This window comes from Carassius carassius, chromosome 10 (genome assembly GCF_963082965.1).
Source record: "Carassius carassius chromosome 10, fCarCar2.1, whole genome shotgun sequence".
Lineage (NCBI taxonomy): Eukaryota > Metazoa > Chordata > Actinopteri > Cypriniformes > Cyprinidae > Carassius > Carassius carassius.
The window spans coordinates 20,705,446-20,720,246 of NC_081764.1; the positions used below are offsets into that span (position 1 = coordinate 20,705,446).

Genomic DNA, 14,801 nt, shown 5'->3' on the forward strand with positions numbered 1-14,801 from the left:
GCAGCGCTCGCGCTCGCTGACGGCGGCTGCCCTCACTGCGAGCTACTGGTGATGGTGACTCTGAGGACTCGCCTGGCATTCTTCTCCGAGCCTGCATTCCCCGCTACGACGCAGCGCCGTAAAAAGCGCCGCTCCCAGCGAATTCCGGAACCGTCTCCAGCTCAACCGAGCTTGCCGGTTCTCCCTGCTTCACCGGCCTCCCCTGCATCGCTTCCCGATGGTCAGCGCCCGCTGTCTGCTGCCGCGTCTTCCGAGGAAGTGGAACTCAGGGCCGCGTCGGGGGAAGAGGACACGTGCTCTCTGCTAGCTTCGGGCAGTGAGGGTTGGGCGAGCTCCGGGGATCTCGTGCCTTCTGCTCAGAAGCCCAGCAGACGGGCTGATATCGAGAAGGAGCTGATGCGAGCGCTCACGCTGGCCGCGGCGAGCCTCGGCCTCGAGTGGTCTGCACCAGCGCCCCCCTCTCGTTCCCGGCTGGATGGGAGCTTTCTTCCGGATGAGCGTACTTCTCCTAGCTCAAAGCCCGCCCCGTTTCTTCCTGAGCTTCATGAAGAAGTGGCGAAAGCTTGGAATGCTCCATCCTCGGTGCGAACTCGTTTGTCTGTTTCGCCAGCATTCTCCACACTGGATGATGCTAAAAACAGAGGCTACCAGTCACTTCCGCTGGTGGAACAGGCTTTAGCGACGCACCTTTGCCCGCCCTCTGCTGGACGGCGGACGAAAGCGGTGTTGCCATCGAAAGCCTGCCGCATGACGTCATCTCTGCTCGCGCGGATCTCTTCTGCTGCTGGGCAGGCTGCGTCTGCGTTACACACCATGGCCATGCTGCAGATTTTCCAGGGTGATCTCCTCCGTAAGCTGGATGAGATGGGACCTGAAGCTATCTGTCTCGTGGATTTGAGGAGTGCTTCGGATCTCTCTCTCCGCGCTACTAAGCCCGCTGCACAGGCCACGGGACGGGTTATGGCTTCCGCTACTGTGGCTGAGAGACATCTATGGCTGACGCTATCAGACATGGCGGAGTCTGAGCGTGCTGCGTTCCTCGACGCCTCGCTGACTCCCGCTGGCCTCTTCGGATCGTCTGTCAACCAGTTTGTTGAGAGATTCGTCGAGGACCAGAAAGCGTCGCAAGCTTTCAAGCACTTCTTGCCGAAGCGCTCCGGTTCTGCAGCGAGTCATGCTAGACTGGCCCCGCAAAGCTCTCAGCCACGCCCCACGCCTCCTGCTGCTTCATCGCAACAGCGTCAGCAACGCAGCTCGAGACCCCGTTCTCGCTCTACCAGCCATCGCCCCGCGCCGCGGGAAACACGGCAGAGGATTACGGTGAGGCCGGAAGCCCCGGAATTGTGACTGTCTCAGCGTTTTCTGCAACACGCAAGCCTGCACAGTTGCCCGCTTGCCTGCACACAAAAGCCGTTATCACGGCTACCCAGATATTTCCCGAAAAGAGTGTAATTTCTGGTGTCCCGGCCACGGCCGATGGTGCTATAAATGTAGTGACGATGCCCACTGCTCAGTGCCCATCTCCGCATATAAGCAAAGCCCTTCACACAGGGCTCGCGCCCATAAGATCGACTCAGCTCGATCGCACGCACTACATAGTAAACGTGCCCACTCCTCAGTGCCCACAAACACTATGTCACACACGGCGTGTGGTTTCTGTAAAAATGAAACCCGTGCACGTGCGCTCTGCCCAGGCAGACAGCGAGTCGAAAGCAGTAAATGTGCACGCTTACAGCCCACAGTTACTCAAAGACAGCACAAGTCCCACAGGACCCGCTCAGCCCTCCCTCACTCGGTTAAGCACCGTGGCGGGGTCGAGGAAGAGCAATCTGCCCGCTGTGATCAGCGCGCTCCCCGCCTCAAAATACAGATAGCGTCACGTAACAGGCGATACTTGAGATTCGCCTTCGAGGGCCAGACATACCAGTATACAGTCCTGCCGTTCGGCTCGTCCACGGCTCTTCGTACGTTTACGAGGTGCATGGACGCAGCGCTCGCTCCTCTCAGACTCAGAGGCATGCGAGTGCTGAACTATTTGGACGACTGGCTGATTCTGACTCAATCACGATCAGAGCTCGTGGAGCACGGGGCCATTTTACTCGATCACCTCGAGAAACTCGGTCTCAGTGTCAACTGGATGAAGAGTTCGCTGAACCCCAGTCAGACGATACTGTTTTTGGGTATAGCTCTGGACTCACGCTCCATGACGGCGCGGCTGTCGCCACAGCGCGCATTGGGCATGCGGCGCGCAGCGAGCTCTCTCCGCTGCGGCGCGACCTTCTCGCTCAGAGAATTTCACAAGATGCTAGGTCTCATGGCCTCAGCATCTCCAGTTCTTCAGTTGAGCCTGCTCCGCATGCGCCCCTTGCAGTTCTGGCTGAAAGCGCGGGTACGTTGATATCCGGTCAGTTGCGTCTCAAGGTCAATCAGAGCTGTGTTACAGCCCTGAAACCCTGGACAGCGAACGACTGGTACCAATCAGGTGTAAGCCTGGGGACTTCCTCGAAAGTGAAAATGGTGTCGACAGACGCCTCCACTTCGGGATGGGGAGCGCTGCTCGAGGGCAGACCGTTCTTTGGCCTGTGGTCAGAACGGGAAAAGCTCCAACATATCAACTGTCTGGAAATGCTGGCAGTAGAGAACGTGCTGACGCGCTTTTGTCCCCGAATCAAGGGCCACCACGTCTTAGTCCGTTCGGACAACATGTCTGTGGTATCCTATATAAATCGCCAGGGCGGTCTCAGGTCCCGAAACCTGTACAGGTTGGCGGAACGCCTCCTGGTTTGGGCTCAGCGCAACTTGCGCTCACTGAGAGCAGTTCATGTGCCTGGGCTACAGAATCTGGGTCCAGACAGACTGTCCAGAAACAACATTCCCACGGGCAAATGGTCTCTACACCCACAGACAGTCCAGCTGTTGAGGGAGAGATTTGGCGGGGCGGAAGTGGACCTCTTCGCGTCCCACGAAAACGCTCACTGCCCCGCGTTCTTTTCCAAGAACGAAAGCGCGCTGTCACAGAGGTGGCCGTGCTGCCCGCTCAATGCTTTTCCCCCCGTCTCCCTCCTTCTGCAGGTGATAGAACGGGTGAGGGAAATTAAATGCTCAGTGCTGCTTGTAGCACCACTTTGGAAGAACCAACCATGGTTTCCAGATTTGATGCAGTTAGCAGACACTGCCCCATGGCCAGTGCCGTTGAGGAGGGACCTCCTCTCGCAGGCCAGGGGCTCGATTTGGCACCCTCAACCGGAGTTGTGGTCCCTCCATGTGTGGGCGCTCAATGGTTACCCGCTGATCTCTCAGTGGGAGTGCTAAATACCATCACTCAGGCTAGAGCTCCGTCGACTCGACGGCTGTATGCCTCGAAGTGGTCAGTATTCTCCAGCTGGTGCACAGCTCGGGGACGTTCACCCCTTAGTTGTGAGGTGACGGAGGTTCTCTCCTTCCTACAGGAGCTGTTGGATAAGGGCAGAGCCCCCTCCACGCTCAAAGTTTATGTGGCGGCTATCGCAGCGTTTTCTGAGACAACGCTCGGTCAGTCAATAGGAAGGAACGATTTGGTCATCCGCTTCCTTAGAGGAGCTAGGAGGCTGAATCCTCCCAGACCTCCGTCAGTCCCTGCATGGGACCTCTCGACGGTTTTGGAGGCCATGAAAGGTTCCCCTTTCGAGCTTATCCAAACTATTAGCCTCAAACATCTGTCATTCAAGACGGTGTTCTTGTTGGCTCTCGGTTCAGTGAAGCATGTGGGTGACCTGCACGTGCTCTCGGTGAGCCCGACGTGCTTGGAGTTTGGGCCTAACGACTCAAGGGTCATACTCAAACCTAGGCACGGTTATGTGCCGAAATCCCTCAACACGCCGTTTCAGGCTCAGGTTATTTCCCTGTCTGCCCTGTCGGTGTCAGGAGAGGATGGAGACTCGAGTCTTCTTTGCCCAGTTAGGGCTTTAAGAGCTTATGTGTCTCGCTCCGCTGTCTTCAGGCAGATTGAGCAGCTGTTTGTCTCGTTTAGTGGACGTTCCAAGGGAATGGCTGTTTCGAGACAGTGCCTATCCAGATGGATAATTGACGCCATAGCGTTAGCTTACGCTTCCAGGGGACTTCAGTGCCCACTGGGCGTCAGAGCACACTCCACAAGAGGCGTCGCCTCGTCGTGGGCGTGGTCTAGTGGGATCTCCTTACAGGATATATGTATGGCGGCAGGATGGGCCTCACCGTCTACATTTATCAGGTTCTATAACCTGGAGGTTCCCGCCCTGCAAGCAAAGCTGCTGTCGGTATAGTTGAATCAGGGTCCTGATTGGAACTCTGAGATCACAGGCGCTATGCGCTGCCGACTGTTATATGGGCAGTATTGCGTAAGACCCACATTACCACATTGGTCAGGCCTTGCCTTGATTATGTGATGTCATGTCGCCGCGTCTACGGACGCTGCTAGATATGGGACGGAGGGTCCCCCCCCTCCTGTTCTAGGACTCTCTGTGAGTCCCTCTGGCGATTGTGCACTGTAAGTCCTGGGCGTCGCTTCCAGGTTTATTGGTGTGTGATCCCTGCGCGCACGGCGCTTTACATTGGGTTCCCGTAGCGTCTTAGCTAAGACGCAGTACGAGAGAACTCTCGTAAGAGAACGTACTCGGTTACTAACGTAACCTTGGTTCTCTCTAGAAGAGGGAACGAGTACTGCGTTCTCTGCCGTGCGTACGATTCACTCTGGTTCGCTTCGGCGATTAAATAAATCAGGTGAGTCAGCCTTTTCGAGCTCCCTTTATAGGGTTAGGCCACACCCGTTTCGGCGGGAAGTGGCATGGAGGGCGCGAGCGCCCTTATTTGTCTGATGTTGCATCAGCCTGCGCTCGATAGGCTTGTGCAGTTGCCGCAGAGCAGCCAATGAGCGAGCGAGCCGTCTCGCCTATGGCTGTGTGCTGCTGCAAATGCGATTTACAATAATTCAAAATTAAGGATAATTTTTTGCTTCAGTGTTTCGTGAAAAGAGACTTTTCCCGTAGCATCTTAGCTAAAGCAATATTGCTTTATGGTGAATGGAATTTAATGTTTATAGAGTTTATTTGTGTATATATTATACTTTTCTTTTTCATTTAGGTTTGATGTATGGACTTGAGTCCCCCTGTAATTATAAAATGGTTTGATCTGTTTTGTTAAAAGGGTGTGATTTTTGTCTATGGCTGGGTCAGTTCTGGTGAGGGATCCCTGGAGAAACATCTGAGGCACAGAACTCCGTAGCATGTTGTCTTGCACTATTGTGAACAGTATATGAGTGTGGCAGTTAATAAAATGTAATTTTGAAGATTCTATGAATGCCTCCTGAAGATTTTATGGAAGAACCCTGACACCAACCAACCATATTACATTTTAGTAAAACATATCTTACCAAGCAATGATGACTTTTCTAAACTATTTTTTAAACATACTTTCATAATTTTGCCATGATATGTAATACATATGCATGTTTCAATGCCGTTGCAGTGTCAGTGTCCACATTAACTATATAAAATATTTGTGTAGTTCACAAATTATCAAACTGAACTTACAAATTTTACTTATTTTTTCTGTAATGGTACTGTGTGGAAAATTTATAAAACTTAAAAATGTATATATTCCATACACAAGCAAGCAAAGTAGTAAGTTCAAACTCATTAGTGAATGAAAATCTTTATTTCTAATGAATAGATCACACTGCAGGACTGAATAAATGAACAATAATTCTACATAAGCTATCAAAGTTAATAACGTTTATAGCTAAAACTTATAACAGTATATAGCTACTTATAGTATAGCTCTACTTACTGTAATCATAAGATTTTGATTCAAGTTTATAATGTTTGGCTATTGAATTCTAAGTCACATAACACGGCTTGCTTAAGTTCTCAGGTCTCTACCACTTCCCACTACTTTCCAGAACCAGGGTATGTGACAGGACACATGAACATGTTTTCAAAAATAAGCATTTCTATTGGTGTTAGTAAATGTGAGGTAAAAGAGAGAGAGAAAGAGAGAGAGAGAGAGAGAGAGACCCTAAATGAAACTACTCTGATTACTTATTCTGTAACAATGATACCATGTCTATGAAAATGTCTGGTTTTCGGTTTTCCTGTAATCATCAGAACAAGCAGAAGCTAGTTTCTCACATAATGGACACAAAGCTGCATATTTAAGATATGTTTATATTTAAGATAAGAGATAAACACATTGCTTTTTTTGTTCTAGAAAACAAATGTTTTGTAAGAATGCAAGAAGAATATTTATGCATATAGTAATAATAGTACTTACAAACACACACTCACACGTAATCAAATTATCAATAAAATTATGACAGAAACAGACAATAAACAAAGTGACAAATACAGCAAACTGTTCATTTACATATCTGGTTTATTTGAATGCTTGCTTCTCGCCTTTAAACCATGGTGAAAAAGCAGTCTACAGTCACAGAAAAACACCTGATTGTTTCAATTCATTTAACTAATTTATCTTTTTATTTTAATGTTAAAACCCAAAGCAGGATTAGCAGAGCAGGGATTGGGATTATTAACAAATCCACTGATTTGAACTGAAATTTTCCTTTTTTTAATGAAAACAAATGTCCAAAGGGGGCAGAGAATCCAACAAGAGACTGTGGGTAAAGGACACATGTGCTTTCTCTTTCATTCAGTAATTAATGCAACAACAGCAAGAGAATGGCAGCCATACCAAAAAATGCAAGTCAAAAACACAAAGATAAAAGAAGGAGAGGAAATTAAGAGATTAAAAGAGGAAAAAAATTAAAACTTATAGTTAAAAATAAAATACACACATTACATAAACCAGTTTACAAAAGTAACAACATAACTGCAAGCACATTTCAAGAATTAGATTTCTGGAAGTTAAGAATTAATCATATCTGCCAGTCGTTATTTCCGTGACATTATCAAAGACATATCAGAAAATCAGGTTACTAACACTGACGTAAAACTACACACAATGTTGTTTTATCTTCATCTCATTAGACAGAACAGCAGACTCAGGACTAGGGTCAATTCAACTAATCCAGGAGGCGAGCTTCAAAACTTATTCTAATACATTTTTTCTTCCACTAAACTATTAAATTTTTTGCTATGAATTAAATTCCCCTTAAGATGTGTAATTTGTGACATGATTGCTCCAGAGGTAACTGTCTATGAGCAGGGTACATATCTCTCAAGATTTGATCCAGGCCTGTTTCCATCAGTCACATCACAATAAAAGTCCCCATTTGCTTGCAGATTTTTTTTTACTAGGACGTGAAAAATCAAATCAAACAACCACTCTGATCAGAGCTTGTACAAAAATACATTTCCACCCTGATCCTCAACCCTTCTAGTTTAATTTATTGGCTACTCAATCTATCAGCAACTTAAAATTCCTTACAAATCTCACTTCAGAATTACTGATACATTTTATTCACATTATGTACTCCAAATAATGCTGAATAAGATATATATAAAGCTCCACCTGATTTTGCTGCAGTACAGAGGTAATTCAGAGAAAAAATGAAAACAGAATCATTTACCTACCCTCATGTTCTGCGAAACCTGTATCACTTGGCAATTACTGTCTTTGAATTGCCTGGTCCCCATCCACTTTTATTGAATGGAAAAAAAGCATTTGATAAATATCTTGTTTGTGTTCCACGAAAGAAAGGTCATGCATGTTTGGAATTAGTCAAGATAAAATTTTCACATTTGTGTGAAATATCCCTTTAAGCTTTTAGTTACCACTTTCATTTTCATTCTTGTGTAAACAGATCACAACTGTGCACAGTTGTGGGCCACAGATGAAACCTCTGTGAAACACAAGCACTAAAAACTTAAACAGAGAATTATAATTAATTTATCAGAGTTAACAACAGCACAGGACATAGTGAGAACGTATATAAGTGCTGCAATGACAGACATGATAGTTGTATTTGATTCCACATAATGCTGTGTCACTGGTAGGTAACCAGGACTATACTACACATTATTGGAGTGACAGGAAAAGTGAAGGTGGCTACAGATCATGTCCAACGTCATGAGAGGCTAAAAATATGAAATAGTAATTTTCTGGTATGTCAAATGCAATCATTTTTTCCATTTGAAGAGAAACATTAATAGAGACCACCTCTGAGTTTAAGACAAAATTAATTTTGTGTAGCACATTACAGATGAATCTCTAAGCAGGAGGGGGGGGGGGTGATGATGACCACTGGCCAAAGAGAACAAAAGGTTTTGTGCTGCAAAAATAGGTAATGTTCTATTTGCAGCATGAAGAAGAAACATTTCTTTGAACTAACTAACTATCTAAAACAGAGGCTCTGGCACAATTTTCATAAAGTGAGTTATGTGTGCAGTAAGAGAAAAAAAAAACACATTACATACTGAATGACTCTTGAATGCAAAACAAGAAGTGGAAAAACAAAAAAACAAAAACAAATTTAAAAACTCAAGGTTATTTTACAGCCCAGGCAAAAATAAATGGCAAACTCACTCTTACTTATCTTTACATTTCTGTCTTGTAATCTATGAAAATTTTTATCCTGATTATATGAGCTTAACTTTAAGAACCTTGCGTTTCTCCCAGGCTCCACAGTTCTTGGTGTGGATGCAAATGAGCGGCAGGCCCTTTTATCCATGTCCAGTGCTTTGAGGTCAGAGTCAGTATGTGGTGTTGATGTGTAAAACTACATTTTTGTATGTGCAGTTCAATAAAGTATTGTGTTTGATGAAGAGAAGGTTTGGCATAGTGCATATGTGTGAACATGTTAAGAATGGATATGTAAGGGAGGTTGTGTTTGGCGAGTAAGTACACCCCATCTGTTGGCTATTTTGTCACACAAGAAATGCATGCCTGCACACTTAAAAAACTACGGCTCTACAGCAAGATTGACAGAGTTTTTCAGAAAAGCACATCCAACTGTACTTCAGCATATATATGATGAGGCACAGGGTATCAGAGAGAATCCACTGAGCAATGGGCCTTCACAGTCAGCATTGAACACCAAGCGAAGGGAAGTTCGTCATTTCATTTGTCTTGTCTTCAGGTCGATCTCTCTGACTCTTCATGGAGGTTATCAGTTCGAAGACAGTCAAAAACTATGGCCAACATTGGCCAAACCATAAAGACTTGTTTTTAGATCTTTATATGCAATTGAAATAGTACATACTCCTCCGGCACAGCCATGTCTACTACAATCAGTAAATCCATAATGATAATTATGTTGAGAATAATAATAATAATGGTTCTAATATAGTCATCATGTGTGGGTTCAGCAGCCTTCTTTAGACATTCATTGTGGTTGTTGCATATTTACAGGAAGTCATTTACATCCAAGGGGGCAGCAGGGGTCAAAGGTGAGAGGTCATGATGTTATCTGAGTCTCTTCTCTGCTGAGTAGATGGACATGTAGTAGTCATTACTGCCCACAGCAAGATGAGGCTGAGGAAGTTAAAAGAAAAAAGAAGACTTAGTTTTCTAATAAAAATTGTTATAAAAGTAAGTACTAAGTACTTTTTTTGTTTTGTTAGCCAATTCCATAGTGGCCTCACTTTATATTGACATCTATTAATGTGGATGTATGTAAAAGCAAAAATGGTTTGCATTTGTTCCATTTTATAGATATAATAAATGGAGGCATTACTAAGTTAAAGGTGCAGTAGTTAAAGGCTGGTCTTCCACCATTACTTTAGCCATCATTTTTTGGAATCAAAATTTCAAGACATCAACTGGGAAAAAAACTTAAATTTTTGTATAACCAAATAAAATTAGGTTTTTTAATGATTTTTATTTAGATATTATTTTGATTTTGGGATTTGGAATTTTTATACATTAACCTTAAATCTATTATTTGATTGATTGATTTACTATACACAGTATGTATGGTATTATGGTATATATATGGCAAGATGCTGTTAAACCCTTTTTATATTTCATAATTATTTTAAATTATGTGTTATGGGTTACTTTTTCCAACATGTAGCATGCATGTTTAATTGTTGCAATGAGGATGTAAACAGATCTCCTAAAGTGTTTTTTATATTTATTTATATATATATATATATATATATATATATATATATTTATTTATATATATATATATATATATATATATATTTATTTATATATATATATATATATATATATATTATAAGTAGTCTCTGGAAGTTCAATTCATTCTAGTGAAACTAGTTAGTTTGGATGGGTCATGTCTGAAAAACAATTCACAGATTTATTTGTCTGTGAATAACATTTTATTTAGTAGTAGTGAAATATTTACTTATGAATTCAAATATGTTTAATTTGTTTAATTAGTGTACATTTATTTCTTCAAGTTTTATGCTGTTATGCTAATTTTTCACTTAAAAAAAAAAAAAAAAAAAAAAAAAAAAAAAAAGAACAAAAAAAAAAAAAAAAAAAAAAAAAAAAACAAAAAAAAAAAAAAAAAAAAAAAAAAAAAGGGGAAGTCGTGGCCTAATGGTTAGAGAGTCGGACTCCCAATCGAAAGGTTGTGAGTTCGAGTCCCGGGCCGGCAGGAATTGTGGGTGGGGGGAGTGCATGTACAGTTCTCTCTCCACCTTCAATACCACGACTTAGGTGCCCTTGAGCAAGGCATCGAACCCCCAACTGCTCCCCGGGCGCCGCAGCATAAATGGCTGCCCACTGCTCCGGGTGTGTGCTCACAGTGTGTGTGTGTGTGTGTGCACTGCTCTGTGTGTGTGCATTTCGGATGGGTTAAATGCAGAGCACAAATTCTGAGTATGGGTCACCATACTTGGCTGAATGTCACTTCACTTTCACTTTCACTTTCACTTTCACTTTTGTTTAAGTGTGATACTGCTCTCATAGTAAGTTATATCATTTGATATATTTAAAAATATTTCCCCTTCACAACTACTTCTGTTAAAAGCTTGACTGTTGTTTAACAACTTTAATTTATGCGTTACTTGTAGCTTAACAAATTAAAGTTTCAAATTAGCTTTCCCAACACTTGCAGCTCTTAGTGATAAAGTCTTCATTGAGAAATCAGTCTTACCCAGTAAGGGTGGAAGGCCAGGCAGCTGATGGCTCCAATTCTCTGACCCATGAAACCATCATAGTACTTAATGTTGCTGATGACATCCCCACTGGAGTTATACACAGCGATAAACTGATTCATAGAGCCACTGGAGAAAGAAAGTGAGAGAACGAGAGAAAAATGTTTAAAAAGAGGCATGAATTACAGGCATTTCAGGACTAGGGTGACCACCTGGTTATTACTCTGTCACAGGTGAGCAGACAAGATTCTGGGGGGACAATGTGGGGCATGTGGGAGAGCAATAACTTATTATTATTAGACTATGTAAATATCTATGTAAAAACTTTGTTAGTTGGAAAACCTGTTTGCAGTAATGCTGACAATAAGCTTTGTAAAATGTTTTTACAATAAGGTGTGAAGAAACTCATACTTTAATAACTGCACATAATGTAATAAGTATTAAATTAATATTGTAATAAAATGTTCATAATGTAATAATTTTCTGAAAACGTAATAAAATCTTGAGCTCATAATGTAATAATAATTTTTCACATAATGTAATAGATTATTGTATGATAGATTTATTACATTATGAACACACTGTGACAAATTATAATGTAATCACAGTTCATAAGATAATATCACCACATAATTTAAAACAATGTTTACAATATAATACATTTGAGCACAAAAAATAATAACAGTTTTATGTAAAATAAGAAAATTAGTCTTATTAGGCTACGTTGTGAACTTTTTTGTGATTATGACGCATTTCATAATTTACAGCTCCAGTAATAGTACCCGCACTATTTTCAAGGATGTGAATTTAATGCATGGCCAAAGAAAGAACATCATCTAAGTGTTTAAAAAACATGCAAAGTAGGATTGTCAACGGTTTCCGTATCAGTAACATTCCAAATTAATTCCATATGGAAGGCAGATTATCGTGTCACACCCAGTTTAGGGAGCTAAACACACACACACACACACACACACACACACAAAAAAAACAAGAGCATCTGTAATAACAACATATTTGGCAAACTCTTCAGTGCATGTTTGCATTTCCACTCTGGAGAGCATCAGATGTTTCTATTTACAAAGTAGCCGATCACAGACATGTCCATTGAACCAGTGAACTGAGATGAGTGTCAGGCTCAGTGCATTTGAAATGATAATGGAAGCACTCTTTGCACATATTCTAGACTTATCTGTGTTGCATTTAGAATTTTAATAAAAGTTTTTTTTTTTTTTTTTCATGATGCTAAGAGGAACAATGTCCCCTCACTGATGTTCAGCTATAGTTTAGTTATATTATAAATGCTAAAATGAATCTCAGAAGTGAACATATTTGCTTTGCTTAATTCATTCATGTACAAATTAATTCTAAAAATAAATATATTTTTTATTTTAGAATTCATTTGTTTGTGTATACACACACCAACACAAAAACAAACAATTATTCTAAAAGGATTTTTTTTCTTTTTACAATAATAATGTTTTACTTATTACATTACGTAAAGTTTATACATTACGTGCAGTTATAATATTATGAGTTGTGTCGTTTGTTAAGTAAGGAATAATTGATGACGGGCCGTTGAATTATTCAAAAAATAATGCACACCCAAAGTGGTGATGAGGCCATGATGCAAAGCAGAGTCAATTATTCCGTTTATACTACGGTTACCACACCTCAAGACATCGATCAGATGATATATTTAAAGGGATATATATATTTTTCTAAATTATAATATTTTGCATAATAGAACTGATTGTATAAATTATGTAGTTGCATCTCTCACCAAGCGAACAGGTTTGCTTGAGGATGGATGTCCAGAGCAGTGAGTCCTTTCACTGTCTGCAAGATGTTAACTGATTCTGGTGTCCGTGGGTCAAAGAAACGCACATCTCCATTCACACTACAATAGAGGAGTACCAACTTTAAATAAAAATTCTTAAAAGTAAATTCTTTAAATGAAGTGATAGAAATTATGAGGCAGAGAAAAAAAAGATACCTGACACTGATAATGTGTCCTTCAGGCCCCTTCTGCAGATGTGCCTTCACCACCCAAGCACCGTGTTCTCTATACGTCATCACACGACTGTAGAAAGAGAGTTGATTACAGTCCACAAAGTCTACCACTAGAGGGAGCTGAAGGAATGCACTGACCAGAATAAAGTATAACAATAATCTCTGTAGTAACAGCATAGTTGAGAAATAATAATTCTTTAAAAGGATGTTTCTTCAACTACTGGCATTTTTGGCACTGTGGACTTTCAAAAGACCATTAAAAAATCTGGGTTAATAAGAGTTGTTTTTTGGGGGGAGTGGGCGGGGGGGATGGGGTTGATAACCACAGTTTCGGTTCCTGTTGAGTTATTTTCCTCCACACAAAGGAAGTAAATAGGAACCAAAACCAACATTATTCAAAACAACATCTATTGTGTTCCAAAGAGGAAAGAAAGCCATACAGGTCATACTGGAATGACACGAGGGTCATAAAATAATGTTAAAGAATTTTCAAATAAATGCTGATCTTTTAAGCTTTTTGCTAATGAAATACATCACATCACAAATTTCATACCGTCTTTAAATACGATAGCAATAACATTTTGCAAATAAAATGGCAGACCTTGTCTTGCTAAGACTAATTTCATAATAAGCATTAAATTTATCCTAAAGTCATAAAATTACAGCATGATTGGAAATAATGCATAATAAATGTATTGTTAACAGCTGATACTTACTTTCATTTCTCTGTCTCCAATTTTAAGCATGCTCTTTACTATACAGCAATATATTTTTTTGTAAAAAAAATACATACATGCATACATACACATATATACAAAAATATATATATTAAAATAAATGAATAATAGGGCCTAATATAAACAATTTTCACACAATAAGTATTGAAATGGTTTGTGTATAGATCAACATAGATTATAGATTTATATTTAAAATATAATAATACTTTTATGAAGGATTTAATTATAAAAGTGTGAATCTGGGAAAAGGGGAAACAAATATAATATAATATACCTTTTTTAAAAGTATCCAGAAGAAAACAACTTTTAGCTAGACTGAAACATAATCATGAGTACTACAGCAATGCTACTGGAGGCAAGGCGGTTCTCATACAGATATATTCCTCTATGACAAAACTTTAGCAAAAAGTAATTTAAAAAGTTATGATGCAATTTCACTTTAATTTAAATTAAGCAATTTATACCCTTTAAGTATAGTGGTAGCCAGGCTGGAAGCAAATTAATGAAAAGGACCTCAACAACAGTGTGACAGAGGAAATGTCAGCATGAGCTGTGGGACACAGAGGTGAAATGTTTAAAGGTGCATGAAAGCAAAGAAATAATAAGGCACGGAAGAGAGCCGATGCATGTGACTAACAGAAGGGAATTCTTGAGCATTTGGAAATGCTAGAGCCAGGGGGAGTTATTAAATTAACATTTATTACTTTTTATGACTTAATTACAACGTTTTCTCATGGAATTTGCGGGTGAGTGGACACAGATACTGTCACAGATACTATACTTTTATCCAACCAAGAGCAAATGCAAAATAAAACAAGCTCAGTGGTGCTGGACAGGAGTGACGTTGCGTATAGCAACAAGATTCATTCGGAATCATTTTATGATACAGCCAGAAATTATTTTAGATTTCAAGATGTCTCAATTATGAAATCATATCAATTGTGCTGGAACATCAGAGATGAATACATTTATGATTCAGTAAAATGACTCTTTTTTTTATTGGGTCCAT

General features: G+C 41.0%; 1 protein-coding gene across 4 annotated transcripts in view; it reads right to left on the reverse strand.

Moving 5' to 3' along the window:
* Positions 1-6,369: 6,369 nt before the first annotated feature.
* The window catches only part of rptor (regulatory associated protein of MTOR, complex 1), a 260,643-nt gene continuing 252,211 nt past the window's right edge, over positions 6,370-14,801 (reverse strand). For all 4 annotated transcript variants that reach the window (XM_059560532.1, XM_059560531.1, XM_059560530.1 and 1 more), the window contains 4 exons: positions 13,039-13,125; positions 12,826-12,942; positions 11,042-11,171; positions 6,370-9,447 (listed from right to left, as the gene is read on the reverse strand). In XM_059560532.1, coding sequence (XP_059416515.1) covers positions 9,379-9,447; positions 11,042-11,171; positions 12,826-12,942; positions 13,039-13,125 — 403 coding nt within the window. In that variant the 3' untranslated portion in view covers positions 6,370-9,378. The remainder of the gene's footprint in view (positions 9,448-11,041; positions 11,172-12,825; positions 12,943-13,038; positions 13,126-14,801) is intronic.